This window comes from Podarcis gaigeae (assembly GCF_964106915.1).
Source record: "Podarcis gaigeae genome assembly, chromosome: 5".
Classification (NCBI taxonomy): Eukaryota; Metazoa; Chordata; class Lepidosauria; order Squamata; family Lacertidae; genus Podarcis; species Podarcis gaigeae.
The window spans coordinates 23,563,726-23,582,204 of record NC_139681.1 but is presented as its reverse complement, the minus strand read 5'-3'; the positions used below and the strand labels follow the sequence as shown (position 1 = coordinate 23,582,204).

The window sequence follows — 18,479 nt, the reverse complement described above, 5'->3', positions numbered from 1 at the left end:
TTTTTCAAGATTTCCACTTGTACTGTATGTGGTTCACCATTTGAAGACACAGTGGCCTTGTTTAATTGGGCATGGTTCATCAATCTGAAGCACAGACTGAACTGTATTATTTTGAGATTAGAAGTGATGTTTTATAATAATAAAAAAATATGGAGGAACACCATATCTTTTCTCTTGTTAAAACATATCCCCTCAACAACAACAAAAGTTAAAGGGATACATGGATATATTGACATAATTGTTCTATTCAGAACCAGATATTCAGATTCAGCTTACTGTGAACCTATCCATGTTCAAACAGAAAACTCTACTGGATATATTTCTCCATTCATTAGACAAATCTTGTATAATCACTTTTTTCATGGATCCATAATTACTTTTTATAACTGTCACTATATTGCAGTGCTTGGGGAAAAGTTCTATTATCATTCCTGCAGGCATTCTAAGTAATAGTTTCTGTTGTACAGTGCTTAGAAACTATGGCGTTAAGTGGTATATCCATTGTAGAAATAAACAGATATTTGGGACAACTGTCAATTTATAATGTGGAAAGACGTGGGTGGTAGTGATGATGTAAGGAGACCGCAAAATAAAGAAGTGAAACCAAGAGAGAGAGTATTTTATTTAGACTCAGCACACACATCAGCAAGCGACAAAAACAACATTAGCCACATCACAGCACATTTTCTTCTCTTGCATTCCACTTCCCCTGAAAAGAAAAAAACAAACATTTTTTTAAGCAACTAGTTGACTAAGATTTTTCAATTGTCTAAATTGTTTTTACAGTTAACAAAAACAAAAACAAGCAAACAAAAACTCTTGGTGGATGCATATGACTTTCTTTTCTGTCCCATATGCAGTCACGGCACCCACTATTTCTAGATGAAAATCCTTCCCTCCCCAATTCACTGATTAATTCTAAGCTGGCAGATTTGTGGTGCGTTTCAGCGACTTACCCCCCAAGTGGTTTGGGGGCACAAGATGACTCGGTAGCGCCATCGTTTTGCCTTTCATCCTTTTGTTAAGGTGTTGTTTTGATGCTGCCATAAGCAGCGCTGGCAAGAGTATTGCCGCAAGGGAGTTGAGAATGGCACTCAGACATTTGGCTCCACTAGCCATGTGGATCTCCTTCCATCTCACCCCTATGTCCAAAATTTGGGCCGGGAAAGCTCTCATTTAGAACCTTGGGCTTGCTTTCTCCTTCTGCACTTACCTGCAGGAAATTATCTTCTTTCAGCTTGTTACTTTTTTTCCACAGAGGAGAGAGCCATCATGGCTGTTAGCCATTATGCCTATGCTCTGCCGCTGCAGTAAGTAGGCATTATGCTTAATACCCATTGCTGGAAGCCACAGGAAGGCAGAGTGATTGGGGCTTGAATTCTGCTTGTGGGTTTCCTGCAGGCATCTGATTGGCCATTATGAAAACAGGATGCTGGATTAGATAGGCTGCTGGCCTGATCCAGCAGGCCCTTCTGACTTGAAACAAGACTTTACTGGATGCTAAAAGCATGGGCTTTATATGAATCTGGTTGCCTCTCCCCAAGCCTCACTGCATGTGTTGTTTGAAGTACTCCTAAGGTAGTGCTGGTCTCTTATTCTCTTGATTACAGGAATGATTAGGTGGAACCCTGAAATATATTCAGAGTCGCAAGGTGATTTCAAGCTTTTTATTCAGCTCATAGTGGTGAGGAGGAATGAATGAAAGTCCCCTCAAAGTATCTGCTTTCTATACATTATTTACACAATGGGCTGCAAATGATTGGCTAATTCTGGAATTCTACTGTAAGCCAATCAGGTTGTGGATTCACTTCTATCTGGAGCATGATTGGGTGGTTCCTGCTAACCAATCATACTGCTGCATTGCTCTAGGACCAATCAGACTGCTGCATTCTGAATCCTATTGTTCTAGGTCCAATCAGACTGCTGCAGTTTGGATCCTATTCAACTTAGCACATAACAAACCCTGATCAGTTTAAATCATTTAATCATGTAACACTGTAAAGTGAATTCATACGCGTTATTCTGGGGTTTACCATTTTGCTGTAGCTGGATGCAAAATGCAAGATGCAGTTGCTTTCTAGCCAAAGTATGATGGTGGAGAATCAGTCCTGGATGTCTGAATGTAACAAAAATGATGACATCTTCTAGATTACTATCCGAAAAAATCCTGTGCCCCTAAGAGCAGAGAATAAAAATTAACACATTTAAACTGAAACAAAGTAGAATGTGTACAAAACAGGCTTTGTCTCTACTTACCTTTGTAGGAAATGTCACATCCCAGGAAAATGCAGCAACAGTAACTGTGCGGCTTCTCTTCTGACCACATGTCTGGGACTGAATATTTCACCATGAGTTAAACAAAGCCTTAACTGAGAAGAAATGTCACTTAGAGAAGAGTCAGTGTTACAAGATAGGGGCAAGTCTTCCTGTGATCTTCATGCTTTTAAAGTTCTAATCCAGAAACCCACTGCTCCCAAGAATACTTACATCATAAGGTCATGAATACTTACATCATGAGGAGGTCATGGTGAGCTCAAGTTCTGGCCTGCTAGGTGGAACCTGTTTTGCATACCTGGACTAAATGCCTATTCCCTGATCTCATGCTTGGTATCATTTTGGATGTCTCCCTGCCTGCTAGGTGGACTTTCCTCTAAATCCCCCTGTCAGGACTGGATTTTCAGTATGAACAAACATTCTGAGAAATAGATAACATAATTAATTGCTTTTACCTGTTATCATTCCTAAGTCATCTATCAAGCACTGTGCATTTCTTTGAACATGATGTTGATAGCACCAGAATTAAAGTGTTGTGAATATAATGTATTTGTTACCTTCTAACATGAGTCACACTTTTGTGATACTGAATTCTTAAGTACCTAGAGAAAAAAACTATGTAAGTCTTGCAGCTCATCACAAATTCCCAGTGTAATATCCTTGGTATTTCTAATGTTAAATCCTTTGTACAGTGGTACCTCAGGTTAAGTACTTAATTCGGTCCAGAGGTCTGTTCTTAACCAGAAACTGTTCTTAACCTGAAGCACCACTTTTGCTAATGGGGCCTCCTGCTGCTGCCATGCCGCCGGAGCCTGATTTCTGTTCTTATCCTGAAGCAAAGTTCTTAACCTGAAGCACTATTTCTGGCTTAGTGGAGTGTGTAACCTGAAGTGTATGTAACCTGAAGCGTATGTAACCTGAGGTACCACTGTACTGTTACAGACTTATCATGCTAGACAGCAAGATGGACAGAGTAGCAAGCAGGGAAGGCAAATATATTTAATGTCTTGTGCAGCTGAATTTTTGGCTGCAAAATAGCATATAGCGTTTGAAGAGTTGTGCTGATCTCATCGTTAGCAGAGGCAACCTCTGTGGCTTGGTAAAATTAAAGTTTGACCGTAACCATTGACGTTATAATTCAAGGTGACCAATTAAATTTAGCTAAGCATGTCATGTACTTTCAGAGCCTGATTCCCAGTGTTACTGCGGTAATGTTCACTTGCAATTATCCGTGTGCTTAGAAATGGGGGAGTTTGGTACACATTAGCCAAGGGAGGAAAACGAAAGAAAGGAAAGCACTGATTTTCACTTCTCCCCTGCCTTCCAGAAGTGCCTGCAAATGAAACAAAGGAACCCTTTCCCTTTTCTCCCACCCTCACGTTTTTGCATGCAAGCTTTAACTGAAGTTTAGTTAGACACATTTGGTTGAGGGGAGAAGGGAGGCAATGATGTTTTTTGTAGGCAAAATTTGTCCCTCCAATGTTGAAGTCTTAATATTGCGTTGAGGTTTCTTTGGGAAGTAATGGTCTCCTCTTAAATATGGTTCTGAGGTTGTTGTTTTTTATGAATGTCAGCATTAATAATAATAATAATAATAATAATAATAATAATAATAATAATAATAATTTTTTATTTATATCCTGCCCTCCCTGGCCAAAGCCGGTCTCAGAGTGGCTAACAACAAGTAAAAATAGCACAGTGTACATAAAATCACAGTCAATAAATTAAAATACATTCTAAAATCAATTCAAAATCAAATTAATGGCAACCATTGGGCTAGAGTTCTATGAGAGTTCTATGATTACAGAAGGAGAGAGGGGGGTCAGACTATGCCTTAGCCAAAGGCCTGGTGGAACAGCTCCATCTTGCAAGCCCTGCGGAAAGATGTCAAGTCCCACAGGGCCTAGTCTCTTGTGACAAAGCATTCCACCATATCGCTCAGGGGGTCACATAACTAGCATCACTTTTCCCTTTTAGCTTTTTTCCCTTCATTTTTTTTGAAAACCTTCCCTTGCTGACTTACCCTCACTTTCAGTCGCTTCTTTGCATGACCAAATAGTGCCGATCTTGTAACATTATCCCATTCACTGAGTGATCTCTGATCATACTCAGTTGATCAGCTCAGAAAGGAATAAGAAACAGTAGGAAGTGAAAAGGCAGTACCAAAAAGGTTGAAAAGGAAAAAGATGAATATTCACACAAACAAAGCTTGACTTGGGAACTCCTATCTATAGGGCCCATATGAGGTTTATTCAGTGCTAAACAGACCAACTATCCCTTCTCAGAGAAACTGGATTCTAAACGTTTTGCTGTTGACAGTTTTGTTCTTCATGTAGTTGGAATGTTACGAACCATCACATCAGCTCAGCTCATTAGTGCCAGAGGCTTCATTGTCAAAAATACAATATAGCATAACTGACATTTCATTATTTGATTATAAAACTCACAGAGCAGACCCAGAGAGGCACCTCCCAACATAACCCAGACTAATTTTCCAACATGGAACATGAAGGATTTTGCTGATTTTTTTTCCTGAGTGGCACTAATAAGATTCAAATAAACCTTTAGGAAGATTTATATATGCTAAGCTCTATTTCAGTAATCTTGACATTGTAAAAATGCCAGATGCCAGTTTGTTCGGCGGAAACACCTGCTGAAGTGCTATATTCATGCTACGGCAATATTTAGTTTAGAGTCACACATGGTCTGGCTTTATGCCTTTCGTGCATAAAATTGTTTATGGTTTATGCTGTTGACATTGGTTTGGTCACAGGCTTAGGAGGATGTTCCTTCAGAATAACAATTACATTTCGACTGCCAGTGAAATGTTCCACCCTGCCATGGTTCAATAAGGATTGGAAAAACAGTGAGTTTGCACAGTCCATGTAAGTGGTAAAGATATTTGCATCAGGGAAAAGAAACATGCAAATTCTGCTTTGAAAGAGTTTTCTCTTCCCCACTCCACGATTTAATGTTCTCTGGCTATCCCTATTAAAATTTAAAACATGCATTTCAGTGTCACCATTTGGATTTAAGCCCTCTGCCCCCAAGTCTCTAGAAAGCCATTCCACTTCTGAGTGGGATGGTGTTGCAGTCAGATCATGTGGCCTTCACACACAGCGGGGGCTGGGGAAGCCCCAAGTCATGGCCCCCGGCTGGCCAATCCAGTTGGCCGGGGGGCATGGCTTACTCCAGGGGTCAGCAAACTTTTTCAGAAGGGGGCCGGTCCACTGTCTCTCAGACCTTATGGGGGGTGTCGGACTATATTTTGGAAAAAAGAAAAAAAAAGAATGAATTCCTATGCCCCCCAAATCACCCAGAGATGAATTTTAAATAAAAGGACACATTCTACTCATGTAAACACACCAGGCAGGCCCCACAAATCACCCAGAGATGCATTTTAAATAAAAGAACACATTCTACTCATGTAAACACACGCTGATTCCCGAACCGTCCGTGGGCTGGATTTAAAAGGCGATTGGGCCGGATCCAGCCCCTGGGCCTCAGTTTGCCTACCCATGGCTTACTCCTTTTAAACCACAGCACTGCAAGCGGATCTCCCTCTTGTTCTGGCTTCTGCAGATCTCCCGCCCTCCCGCCCTCTTTTCATGCGTTCAACATATTGGTCTTGCTATGGACCTCGGTTGGTCGCCGCTGAGGGGCCTGGTAGGAATTTTTCCACTTGGCAGATTGGCACTGGCCATTTGGTTTTTGCCTACCTCATAGCAACAACTTTGTAAGGTTTGGCAGTTAGGCATTGGTAAAACCTTGTTTGGGGGAGGGGACGTATGGCTAAAGAGTATTCCATACTAAAGGGTATTCTCTTAAAGGAATCTGAGGGGCGTGGGCTCTGTTCATAGTCCAGACGGGGCTAGGGCCATGGCACAACCCCCATTGGTGACCCTGGGGGAGATCCTAACTGATGTGCTCTCCCTACTGGTGGTTAACCCTTGTGGGACTTCCTACAGGTGGGCAGGAGTCAGCTATAGTCGGTTCAATTCCAGTGCCTAAGCCAATACCGTTCACATTCTGTAACCAATAAAGTTGTGGCCTAAATTTTGCCCATTAACCTAAATATGGTGTCCACTCATTATTATTCAACAAAAGGGGGGGCTCGGGGTCTTGACACGCAAGTGAAATCTCTGAGGAAAGGGTTGGCTACTTCTTGATTCTTGTGCTCAGGCACAAACAAATGCATGTGCACGAACCCTGGCACATAATAATAATAATAATAATAATAATAATAATAATAATAATAATTTATTATTTGTACCCCGCCCATCTGGCTGGGTTTCTCCAGGCACTCTGGGCGGCTTCCACAGAGACCAAAAATACACTAAAATGTCACCCATTAAAAACTTCCCTGAACAGGGCTGCCTTACGATGTCTTCTGAATGTCAGGTAGTTGTTTATCGCTTTGACATCTGATGGGAGGACGTTCCACAGGGCGGGCGCCACTACTGAGAAGGCCCTCTGCCTGGTTCCCTGTAGCTTTGCTTCTCGCAATGAGGGAACCACCAGAAGGCCCTCGGCGCTGGACCTCAGTGTCCGGGCAGAATGATGGGGGTGGAGACGCTCCTTCAGGTATACTGGGCCAAGACTGTTGCTCTTTCTGCTATTTCTCACACTGCTGCCAGCAAGATTCATTTTGAACTGTTCAGATATCACAGACAATCGTAGTGTTTCTAGTGCAGTATTAAAGCAAAATAACATCTCTCTACTTTTTGATAAGATTGTGACTATGCTGATCCTTCCCTGCCCCCAATTGTCCAAACACAAAATACCAGTTCACCGCTATTCAGATACCTATTACCTCCTCTCCAGATGGCAAATGTGGCTGAATGAGCTACAGATGCTCTACAAAAAGTACAACCAGTTATGTTCTGAGAATGTGTACTATTTAATACTTTATTTATATTCAAAGAAAGAGGAAAACCTGCAGTCAGTGTTGCTTTCCCGATCCATCTGATTTAGAAGCTAATGCAGGACATATTACAGGCAGAGAAGGGGTATCAGTAATAGGGCCTTTTTTTCTTTTTGTGCAGAGGGGGATACTTGGACCTTTAGTGTGGGACTATAGCAAAAACCCTAAGCATGTTTACTCAGAAGCAAGCCATCTTGAAAGCAAGGGGGCTCACCTTTGTGTAAAGCCATTTATGATTGGATAGCACAGTGTTAATAAGTACTAAATTGTACCCCTATTTTAATCTACTGTCAAGGAGTAATTATATATATATTAGGAGACATCTGAAGGCAGTCCTGTATAGTTTTACTATGTTTTTATATATGCTGAAAGCCACCCTGAGTGGCTGAGGAACCCATTCAGATGGGCAGGGTACAGATAAATAACTACTACTACTACTACTACTACTACTACTACTCAATTATTATTTACAGGTTTTCCCTCCTTATCCTGCCTTTGTTCATTCACTTGTCACTCTTGCCTCTCCCATTCATCCATTCTCTCCATTCTCCTCTGCCTTTGCAATTTTCACCCACTGTTTGCACTATCGTTGACATACTTGGGATACAGATATCTCTCTCCTTTTCCCTTCTTTATTTCACACTTTTCGTAGCGGACACTAAATAGGGAGATGCAGCCCGCCATCTTCACTTCCTAACAAGTGTGCTTGTGTGATACAGGTGTTTGCAAACAACTGTTTGCCACATTCAAATTTTTGCATTTTCATATGTACAGTTAGATAGCATCAGTGTATATACACACATATACAGTGGTGCCTCGGCTTACAAACAGCCCTGTTTACGAACTATTCAGTTTACAAACTCCGCAAAACCGGAAGTAGGTGTTCCGGTTAGTGAACTTTACCTCAGTCTGCGAACGGAAGCTGAACGGTGGAAGGGCACCGGTGGCAGGAGGCCTCATTAGGGAAAGTGTGTCTCAGTTTAAGAATGGACTTCCGGAACGCATTAAGTTCGTAAACAAAGGTACCACTGTATAAGCTGTGGCTCTTCCAATGTTAGTGCTGATTTAGGGCATTCCCCCCCCCCCCCGCATATGAAGCTTCAAGGAGTCATTACTCCAGTGAGGTTTGCCATGTGAACACCCATGTTACAAATGCATCAGCCTTGCTTTCTCTCCCTCGTGATGTGGGAAAGTGGTGCGAAGTTTGCTCACATCACATATTTGGAAACCCTCTACATTTTGAATTAAAGCAGTGCTTTTCCAACCTCTTTATCTTTGAGGAATTCCTCCCATATCAGCATCTAACAAACCTGCATGTGTTAGCCACAGAAGCATCACGTATTGCAAGGGATTCTGGGAATGTTCTAGATTTCACAGTTGGTTCTCATTCGGTGATGGGTCAGGTCTGCTATCTGTTTGTTGGGTCTCAACAAAATAAGATAACATTTGAGGCCACACCCTACTCTCTTGTGTCACTGCACACTGCTGGGGAAGATTAGAGGAGGTGAGCACCCTGTTTTCCCAAGGAAAGTTAAGCACCATTAGGGATGAGGGAATCATCTGCTGAACTCAGATTCCAAAGTAGGCTCACCTGCTTCAATTCAAGTGTATCATGACTTGGTCAGTTCACAGTCCACTTCAGAATCCACAATATTACTGATTCCTTTACAAGGACATACAGGGGTTGCTCACTGCCCCATTCCTCTAAAAATGTTTTTGAAATATACTCAGAGTCGAGTGTGAATTTCATGCTCTTTATTCAGCTCATAGTAGCAATGAAAGAAACTTTCCCCCAAACATCTAGCTATATATGCATTATTTACACAATGGGCCCTGCGTGATTGGCTAATTTCAGGCTGTTCCTGTAGGCCAATCAGGTAGAGATACACCTCCTTCAGAAGCTTGATTGGCTGCTCCTGCAGGCAAATCAGGTTGCTGATTCACTTCATCCAGGAGCCTGATTGGCTGCTCCTGCAGGCCAATCAGGTTGCAGATTCACTTCCATCTGGAGCTGGATTGGGTGGCTCCTGTAGACCAATCAGACTGCTCCATTCTGGATCCTATTGTTCTAAGATTCAGCTCAGTACATAACAGTTTTTCTTCTCTTTCTTTCTTTTCAAAATAGAGTAGCCAATCACCCACAGCCTAGAGCAGCTAATACACGGGGCTCCTTGCTGCTGCACACTTTGGGTGCAGATGCAGTAAGTGCTCTGTCATTTGATGACATCCCATCTCTCCCCAGAGGAACTTTGCTGGGGGGGGGGAAACATGGCTGCCCCTCCCCGACACCTTTTTCTGTCAAATTCCGCCTGAGGGTGGCAAAACGCTAGCACATTCCATCTCTCCCTGTGGGACTTGCTGCTGTATTCTCAAAGTGTGAGGCATCAAGGAGTCCCCCACACAACCCACTCCAGGCTGCGAGCTACCTTATGGCCTATTTGGAAAAGTTCAAAAGAAGATTTTGTTTTATTTGAGGGATTAGGGCAGTGTGCAACCCTCAGAGCACCTTGTAAGAACTTCACTTTTTATGTTTCTGCAGGATTTCCCTTTAAAACTCCACCTGGAAAGTCACATGAATTGCTGGGATGGACTAGGCTTAAATGGGCCCATCCATCCCTTTGCACCATTACACCATTAATTAGAAGTGCCCAATAAAGGAATCTCAGGGTTTGTGGAACACTGGTTTAAAGTATTGCAAAGGATTATATGTGGTAATCTAAACATATCTTCAGAAAATACCCAGTACCCACTACTGCTGGCTCCCAAAATGTTTACCGATAAGCAGTACGTGAAATTATTACTATTATTTTCTGCGGAAATGAAAGCTGCAGCCCTCTATACAGTTACTCACAAGTAAGTCCTGGTGAATGCAGTGGGACTTACTTCTAAGAAGACATGCGCAGGACTGCATTAAAGAAACATTTTATTTTATTATTTTTTTGTAGAAAACAAACATCATAGAAGCCAGTGTCCAAATCCTTTCAAATAAGCTAACTTCCCACTCACAGTTTAACAGCTGTTTGCTCTGATTTTTATAAGGTTCCCTCACGAGTGTGTCAAAACAATGCTTTACTTCATGTCACCATTAGCATAGCTGTAAACAAACTGAGCCGGTGGTGGGAGAGCTTCTGTCTGAAATAATATGGGTAAGTGACATGTTTCGCTTGTGATTTTTTTTCCTGGGGAATTTTAGCTGACTCTGTGCCTTGAGCATTTCAGACACTCTCAAAAGGGATTAGGCAAAGTGTCAGGGGAAAACACTGACAGATCTGTGTTTTCTAACCCAGAGAGGCATTGGCTTGAGATTGCTAAAAACAACAACAACAACGTTATATTATCTGATAGGCATTCACTGACACATGAGGTTTTGCCCTACAAAACACAGCCCTCCCATTGGTTTCTACAATCTCACACCAGTTAAATATCTAAGCTATGAGGATTCAAGTCTTGTAGACTAAAACACCATAGCCTAGGACACACTGACACAGGCATTAGCAGGTGCCTGCAAAGATACAGCAGTGTTTTGCAAGATGCAATTTGGGCAGATCTAACTTCCTATTCTTGAGAATCAACTGCCATTCCTATTCTAACAGATTGCACTATGAGCCAAAAATGGCTTAGAAGACCATTTTGGGACATATTTTTCTTTTCTTTCGGAGACTGTTGAGTCAAATATCCTCCTCAGTTTCTCCACCTGAGAAAAGGGTGCAGAATTTCAGGATACAGATAATATAATTTGAATTATTTGACTATGGTTAGAGGCAGCAAGGGGTTTGGTTCTAATCCTTCCATTACTCTACTTTTAGTCCACTGTTTCCTCCATCCATCAATATGAGCTAATAATAGAGTCTCGTGCAATATTATGCAAACCAGAATTTCTCAAAGGGAAGTTTTCAGGGGTGGGGAGAATGCTGGAGTATTTCAACTCTATGCAACTCCATCACCTCAACTTTATTTGGAAAGAAAAGGCCCTGTTGCTTTGTTCTTCAGATGTTTAACCATTCGTACTTTTAGAAGGAAAATTTGAGAAATCTTGTTCTGTTTCTCTTCTAATGCCTAAAACAGGTTGTGTATACAGATTATTGTCTCATGCCTGGTGCTTAGATCGTTGGAAAGAGGCCTGCTGAAGGTAGAAGAAAGCTGAAATCCTACACACACTTACCTAGGAGTAAATCCCACTGAAGTCAATGCAACTTATTTCCAAGTTAACAGCTATAGTATTGTGTAGTAGAAGGCCATTGTTGTTGTTCCTTTAAACACTTCTAAGATGCCTGTTGTTTGTAATCTTTGTGGCACCACTTCCTTGTCCACCCCTAATAAGGAACTGCATACCTCTGTGTGACCATATGATTAACTTCACATTATCATGAATATGTATTTTAATTTTTAAATCTTTCACTTCTTCATTTCCTTGAAATTCATCATCATATCCATTGCCTCATCCTTTGGCAATGTGTTTGCTTTGCAGGCAGGCTTGATGATGTTCAGAGCAATGGCTGCTCCTTAAACAGAGAGCCTTAATTTCCTTCAGCTCTGAAAACAGTAGCAGTACTGTACTCAGTATTTTAAATTTTTGCCATACTAGTAAATGTGCATTAAATTTGGATTTTCACCGTGGACTCATATGATCCACTGTAATGGTTGCATGTTCAAGTGTGGAACAGTTACTGCTTCAGTTCTCCCAATATTGCTTCATCTAGAATTGTTACAGTTCTTCCTTATCAACATGCACTTATATTTCAGTGTTTCTCATGTAAACAGTTGCTTTGGGCTGCCTGTATCTTTCTCAGTATTCTTTGGTGTTGTTTTCATTCCAAAAACATAATCTTATTCATTGCCCAGCTCTTGAATTCATTTATTTGCTTGAAGATGTGCTGTGTTTGTAGGCTTTTGCTTCTTTTGCGAATTTAGGCATACTTCAAGAATAAATTCCCTTTTCCCCAGAAAACTCCATACTTTCCCATATGCAGGGAATGGGTTTTATGGAAATCACCCCCACCCCAGAAGGGAAAGCTTCCTTTCCTGTCTCGGCCTCGGTACTTGATTTGCCTATTTTTGGCTGCCATCCTACACCTGCTTACCTGGAAATAGACTCCATTGAACTCAGTGGGACTTACTTTTGAGTATATATCTATAGCAGGCATGTCCAACTCTATAGAGACTGTGATCTACTCCCAGTATAATAAAACTGGGAGTGATCTAGCCATTGAGATTGCACATAGCTGTTGAGCTTTTTTAGGGGGGGGGGGAGACCTAAGTTGTTGAGCTTTTTTTTAGGGGGAGGGACCCTTGCATTAAATAGCTCATCCTAAAGCAGGCTTCCTCAGACTCGGCCATCCAGATGTTTTTGGCCTACAACTCCCATGATCCCTAACTAGCCGGACCAGTGGGCAGGGATGATGGGAATTGTAGCCTCAAAACATCTGGAGGGCTGAGTTTGAGGAAGCCTGCCCTAAAGTCTGCAACTCTCACTCATTCACACACACTAACCACAGACGCAGGAAAATAAGGCATTCACTAAAGCGCCGGCGCAATCGACCATGGTCGACAAGGAACGCCACAGGATCAACCGATGGATCGTGATTGACTGGTTGGACATGCCTGATTGCACATTTAGGCAGCAATCACATGGATCTTAAGAATAAGTTGCTTAGAACACAGTGGGAAGTATTTCTGAGTAAATATGCATAGATTTGAAATACATGCCCCTTTTTCATTCTGCAGCTTTTGATCTTCAGTGCAGTGCCAGCCACTTGTATTTCAGTTACTTCCACATCACATGCAAGATGTAGGAGTTCTGTTGCTATACCACAAGCCAATGTGGTGCCCTCCAGATACAACTCCCATCAACCACAACCAGGTGACCAATGGTCAGGGACGATGGGAGTTGCTGTCCACCAACATTTGCACAATGTTTGCTACTCCTGACACAGCACCAGAATTAGCGAGTCCTGGCTTTGTCAGATGAGCTGAACTGCAATGTTGCATGAGCTTTGATCTGATCTCTTTATCAGTGTTTCCAAATGCTAAATGTCTCAGCCTCATATAGTATTCATCTATTCCCTCTGCAGCTGGCCATGTTGCTTTCCCAAGCATACATATTTTAAACTCAATGTTGGCTTTAGGGTCCAAATAATCTAAAGAGGCATTTTACGTCTGCTTGGAACTTCTCCTCCTGAATAATGCAAGAGGCAAAGCTCTTTTCCTGGTATTGTTACTGTAAAGGCCAGGTATATATTTTACAGTCCTATTGTTCATTTTCTCCCTCACCTTGTACCTGCAGTGCTATCTGAATGTACTTCCCATCATGAGGACATTGGCAGTCCTCAAGAAGCCACATTGGAATTGGAGAACTGACACCTGCAATTTGCATCTCTTCTGTTCCCCTTGATCATTTCATGGAATCAAAGAGCTGGAAGGGACCCTGAGGATCATCTAGTCCAACCCCCTGCAATGCAGGAATATGCAGCTGTCCCATATGGGGATTGAACCTGCAACCTTGGCATTATCAGCACCATGCTCTAACCAACTGAGACCCCAGAGAAGGAAGCCATTTTTTTCTGTCACTTGTTTGCTTTCCCAGTCCATTTCTAGGCTTGGATTTCTCATCTGTACTGATGTGAAAAAGCACAAGCAGCCCACCTTTCAACATTTGAAAGGAAGAGCCTAAAGTCCACATGGCTTTTGCACAACTCAGCCCCTCTTAGAGTTTTCCCCCTTCAACAGCAACCCACACAGAATACTGCAGAGGAGGAGTCAGCAAATGCCTTCCTACTTCCAATTACCCATTTTGCAGAGATATGGGATTTGTTTGCTGGCAACGGAAGGGCTGGTAGGGGAGGGCCTGTTGTGTCAGGTGTGGGCAGATCCCATTTCAAGCTGGCCCTAGACTCAAATGAATCTGGGATCAACTCTGAAATAGACCACATCCTTATGAGACAGTGGTATATGCCTCTTGAGCCTACAACTACCCCCACAGTCAATATTGCTATGTTTTACTTCATTCACCAGATAGACTATCGCAGGAAACCCTAAGTTGCCTTCAACTAATATCTTTGATCCAACAGCCTTCAACTTGCTTTCCTTTCTCACCTCCACTTCTTCTGTGTGAGCTGCCTTCATCTGAAGTGACAGGCACACAGTTTCAGAACATGCCACTGCACAACCAGTGTTACTGTTCTTCAAAACATGTCTTCTGTAAAAAATATATGGCTGACCAGTGGCTATGAACTCATAAGGTTGAGTTTCAGTCTCTCCTTGTAAAATAGAAGGCTTTGTTTTATACGGGCACTTCTCATTTATCTTCAAAAGGATGTCCTAACGCTCACAATACATGTTACATTTTATCACCCTGAAAGTTTTCCAGCTCAAAGTGGCTCTCTCACAGCTGCTTTTTTCATTTGTGAGGAGAAAGATGCAGGGTTCCCTCATCTTTCCTTTGCTTTCTACTCAGAGATGAGATGGCAACTCAGAGAGGAAAATTTTGAGCTGAAAATGACAGAAGAGGAATCTAAAGGAGCTTCTCCCCAATCTAAGCCTGAGATGCCCGATAACTCCTGAATAGTAGATAGTTGTCACAAAACTTTCATTTAAATGCAGCACCTTTAGACTTTGTCACCACAAGTCATGGCAACGCTTGGAATCCTGCACAGTGCCTGAAATTCTTTCACATAGTGTAACACAATAGATTTTTTGAGAATTTAAATATCAACAGCAAATTTAAAAGAAAATTGAAAGCTTACCCATGAATTCAATTCCTAAATGGTGAGCTATACACCAAGGAAAGCATGTAAATGAAGGACAAAAGAAAGAGAAGGTAAACATTAGTAAGGAGCCATTGAAACCAAATACATTATTACAAGCTGTAAGCACAAAAACATTTGAGCCTGATTCATGAATGTATCAAAATTGCCAGGATACTCCCATATGACATAGAGTGCTAGAATTTGGTGCACATATAGTCCAAAAGCATTCCTGTTAATAGACAATACATATAATTGGGACATTTGTACACCTCTCCATCAAAGCAAGTGTACCCCAACATTGTTATGAAATTTCCACACTAAATCCTACATGTGTAGAATTCGTAGCACATACAAGTCAAAAGATGCTGCTTCCTGGAAAACGTTGCCAAATGTATATGAAGTATATCCCCCAAAAGTTGAAGTTTTCCATTTCTCCAAAAATATGTTTAAAAAAACATATATTACAGTACAAGGCACCATGATTAATAAATACATTTAGAAATTACACACATTGGGGGCATGTGGGACTGCAGTGGGAGAGAAGAGGAAGGGAAAGCCCTATTATTTGTGGAAGAGAATTCTGACTTTTGCTTCAAAGGATATCCCCTACTTTAGGGTCCTTCACACCAACTAAAACCTGGAAAAAGATTATCCAAGACAATATGGTTACTTTACTTGAAATGTCTAGAAACAGTGAAGTTATACACATCTCCCTTGGTGTGTTTTTTTCCTTGTTTATGTATTTCATGCAAAAGGTTCTTTTCCTCCCCTTTCCTTCATTCTGTAGGAATTTATACTTGCAGGTATGGTAGCTGTTCTTTTGAATGACTGTACTTTAATCATAGTTATCATTGTTGTTGGCTTGATGTTTAAACAACTTACAATTGCTAAGCAACCTCAGAAATGCAGGGTACATCATGAGAGCAACAATCCAAATCTCAAAAGATTTTCTCATAAGTGTTTCACACAATAGTTCGGCAGTGTTGGTTCAGCAATGTTCAGATGCTTCAGAATGTCCTGTACTTTCCAAAGTAGCTAAAAATAAATGCCACCTGGAAGAGAGACCTTCAGAACTCTGAATACTGATCATGTATGCTTTATATGGAATTATTTAAAATAGAACACTGCTTATCTCACAAGAAATAGCTCCAAGTGGTATCGGGAACCTTCAGAAACAAATATCTGCTTACATTATGTAAGTTTTCAGCCTGGTTTTTACACTGTTATGGCTACAATCCAGCTGGAAGTTCTCTTGTAAGGCCCGCATAACACACCAATCCTTTCCTGACTTGCAATTTTCACACTCCATGTCGCCCCCAGCAGTAGCTTTCCTCCCTGAAGATTTCAAATGGATGGAGAGCAACTCATTATTTGAATTTCTACTGGGTAAAAGGATCCATTTGCTTTTGATCTAGATCTCCACTTCAGTGAGACTTGTTCAGGATAACAAACCTGTGAATTGTTTCCAGGATGTGTGCTTCTTAAAGTATATGTTTATTTTACAACAAACAGCATCTGGAGAGCATCCAGTTAATAAGAGATGGACCAAATTTCATTGTGTCATTCAGACTATCAATGGCTACAGGCAAGCCCCTTGCACCCACTGAAAAGTTCACCAGGATAGCTTGAAGTTACAGAAATCCAGTTTCCATGGTGTTTTGATAGAAAATAATTATAGCGATGCATAATTTGCCAAACATTTCATATTGCCCACTGATCATTCATGCAAATAGGCTTGCTTTTTGCTGTACTTTGATCATACACAAAAGCATACACAATGGCTCTGTTGGATAGCTAGAAAGGGCTAGGCATACCTCTCACTGAAATTAATGGCTTTCACCCCAGACCACTACACTGTAATATTCTAAAATATATTTGTAGTGGTGGTGAGGCTGTGTGCAATGATTGACTGAAATGACAGAGTGGCTTAGGACTCTTAAGACTCTTGTTGACTTACTATGATGTCAAAGAGGTAGCAGGCTGAAAATCCTAGAGGTGGAAGAGTAAGCAATAAGCAGCCTTGGAAAGGAGGACCAGAGGCCCCAGAGACATGGGTCAAAGTAAGGCAGAAAAGAGCTGGTAGAAAGGAGATGGGACTACAAGCAGGAGAAGTATAGTGCACTGGGATCCACAATTAGATTCAAATTAAGACACTATATATTTGGCTGCAAGACTCTTATCCTGTTGATTTCAGTGGGACTTAGTCATGCCTAACTTTTTCTGGATTGTATCCCAGAGATGTGGAGAATCTCATTTAAAGACATATGAACATGTGAGGTCCAAACTATGGAACTGTTAAGGGATGAGCTCTTATGCTGTGAGCTAAGGGAAGAGTCACAGCTCAGCAGGAGGGCACAGGCTTGGCATGGAAAAGGTCCCAGATGCCATCTCCAGTATCTCCCAGATTGGGCTGAGAAAGACTCCTGTCTGAAACTGTGGAGAACTGCTACTGAATAGATTGGCCAATTGTTCCCATACTGGTTATTTCACTAACCCTTATTTTGAAATTATAGAAATATGTGGCATTCAAACACCCAATGTGTGCTTGAAAGATAACACTCAACCACGTTATGATACATGACATCCACATAAGTGTTTGTCTGAGGAAAAAATATGCTAATACAGTAAAATATTTATTGTGCATGGTTTATTTGGTTTGGTAAACCAGCTGAGATACCAGTAGTTTGCTTCCTTTCCAAAATATGTTATCTGATCTCCAGGAAATGAGAAATTCAGCTATAAAGCAAGATCAAGCTATGCTGCTTTTGAAAGTCTATGCAGAAGAGCTGATAAAGAAATTTTATTTTCAAAAGTGGGTCAAATACATTACAGAAATAACAATGCTTTTCAATGGCAATCTGCCATCTCCTTCAAAGGAACAGTGGTGTATGATAACAGAGAAAGGAATACTGTTGTCTTTTCTATTAAAACAAAGTGAATGGGAAGTTGTGTATGTTTGTGAAAGCCTATGAAAGAAGTGCTTTGTCTTAAGAACAGGCAAACAATCAGAACTGAAACAATGTTCCCCAGTCGTCAAAAGCTGAGCATGTTTGTTTGATCCCAGCCATTAAAAAGGGGGAAGAGGATGTCACCAGTAGGATATAGGGATCCTCTCGAGAAAGCAATTCTACCCCATCCCAAAATGCCTCTGGTCTTCTACAAACATGATGTCTCCTCAAAATTCTTCCTAAGGACCTTCACATTTGCTTGAATTTTGCTGCAGATGAAATTTCAGTGGAAACTAGTGGTGTCCAAACTTTTTTCAAAGAGGGCAAGATTTGATGAAGTGAAGGGCCATGGGGGCCAACCAAAGATGTTGACCTGTTTTGGGGGATTGAAGTTGTTGAGCTTCTTTTAGGATTGAAGTTGTTGAAGGTTTTTTTTTATTGGATTTTAGCCCGGGAAGTAAACTGCCACTGACTGGCAGGCCGGATTAGGCCCCCGAAATGGACTTTGGACATGCCTGCTCTAAGCAAAATGTTCCTGCTCTAGGGAGGGTGGGAACGGACACCCATTGGCACTAGAGAAACAACTTA

The 18,479-nt window shown here is 41.5% G+C and overlaps 1 protein-coding gene and 1 long non-coding RNA gene across 4 annotated transcripts in view; one reads left to right on the top strand and one right to left on the bottom strand.

Annotated features, from left to right (window-relative positions):
* Positions 1 to 18,479, bottom strand: part of NRG3 (neuregulin 3) — a 579,635-nt gene that overhangs the window by 78,738 nt on the left and 482,418 nt on the right. Inside the window, exons 4-6 of one of the 3 annotated variants that reach the window (XM_083740396.1) lie at positions 14,941 to 14,967; positions 13,729 to 13,812; positions 13,469 to 13,576 (exon numbers count right to left, since the gene is read on the bottom strand). The exons of 1 other annotated variant lie outside the window; for it this stretch is intronic. In XM_083740396.1, coding sequence (XP_083596522.1) covers positions 13,469 to 13,576; positions 13,729 to 13,812; positions 14,941 to 14,967 — 219 coding nt within the window. The remainder of the gene's footprint in view (positions 1 to 13,468; positions 13,577 to 13,728; positions 13,813 to 14,940; positions 14,968 to 18,479) is intronic. One more of the 3 variants, XM_083740397.1, reaches the window with a different exon arrangement.
* Positions 1 to 18,479, top strand: part of LOC310845479 — a 485,939-nt gene that overhangs the window by 296,806 nt on the left and 170,654 nt on the right. The gene's annotated exons all lie outside the window — the stretch shown is intronic.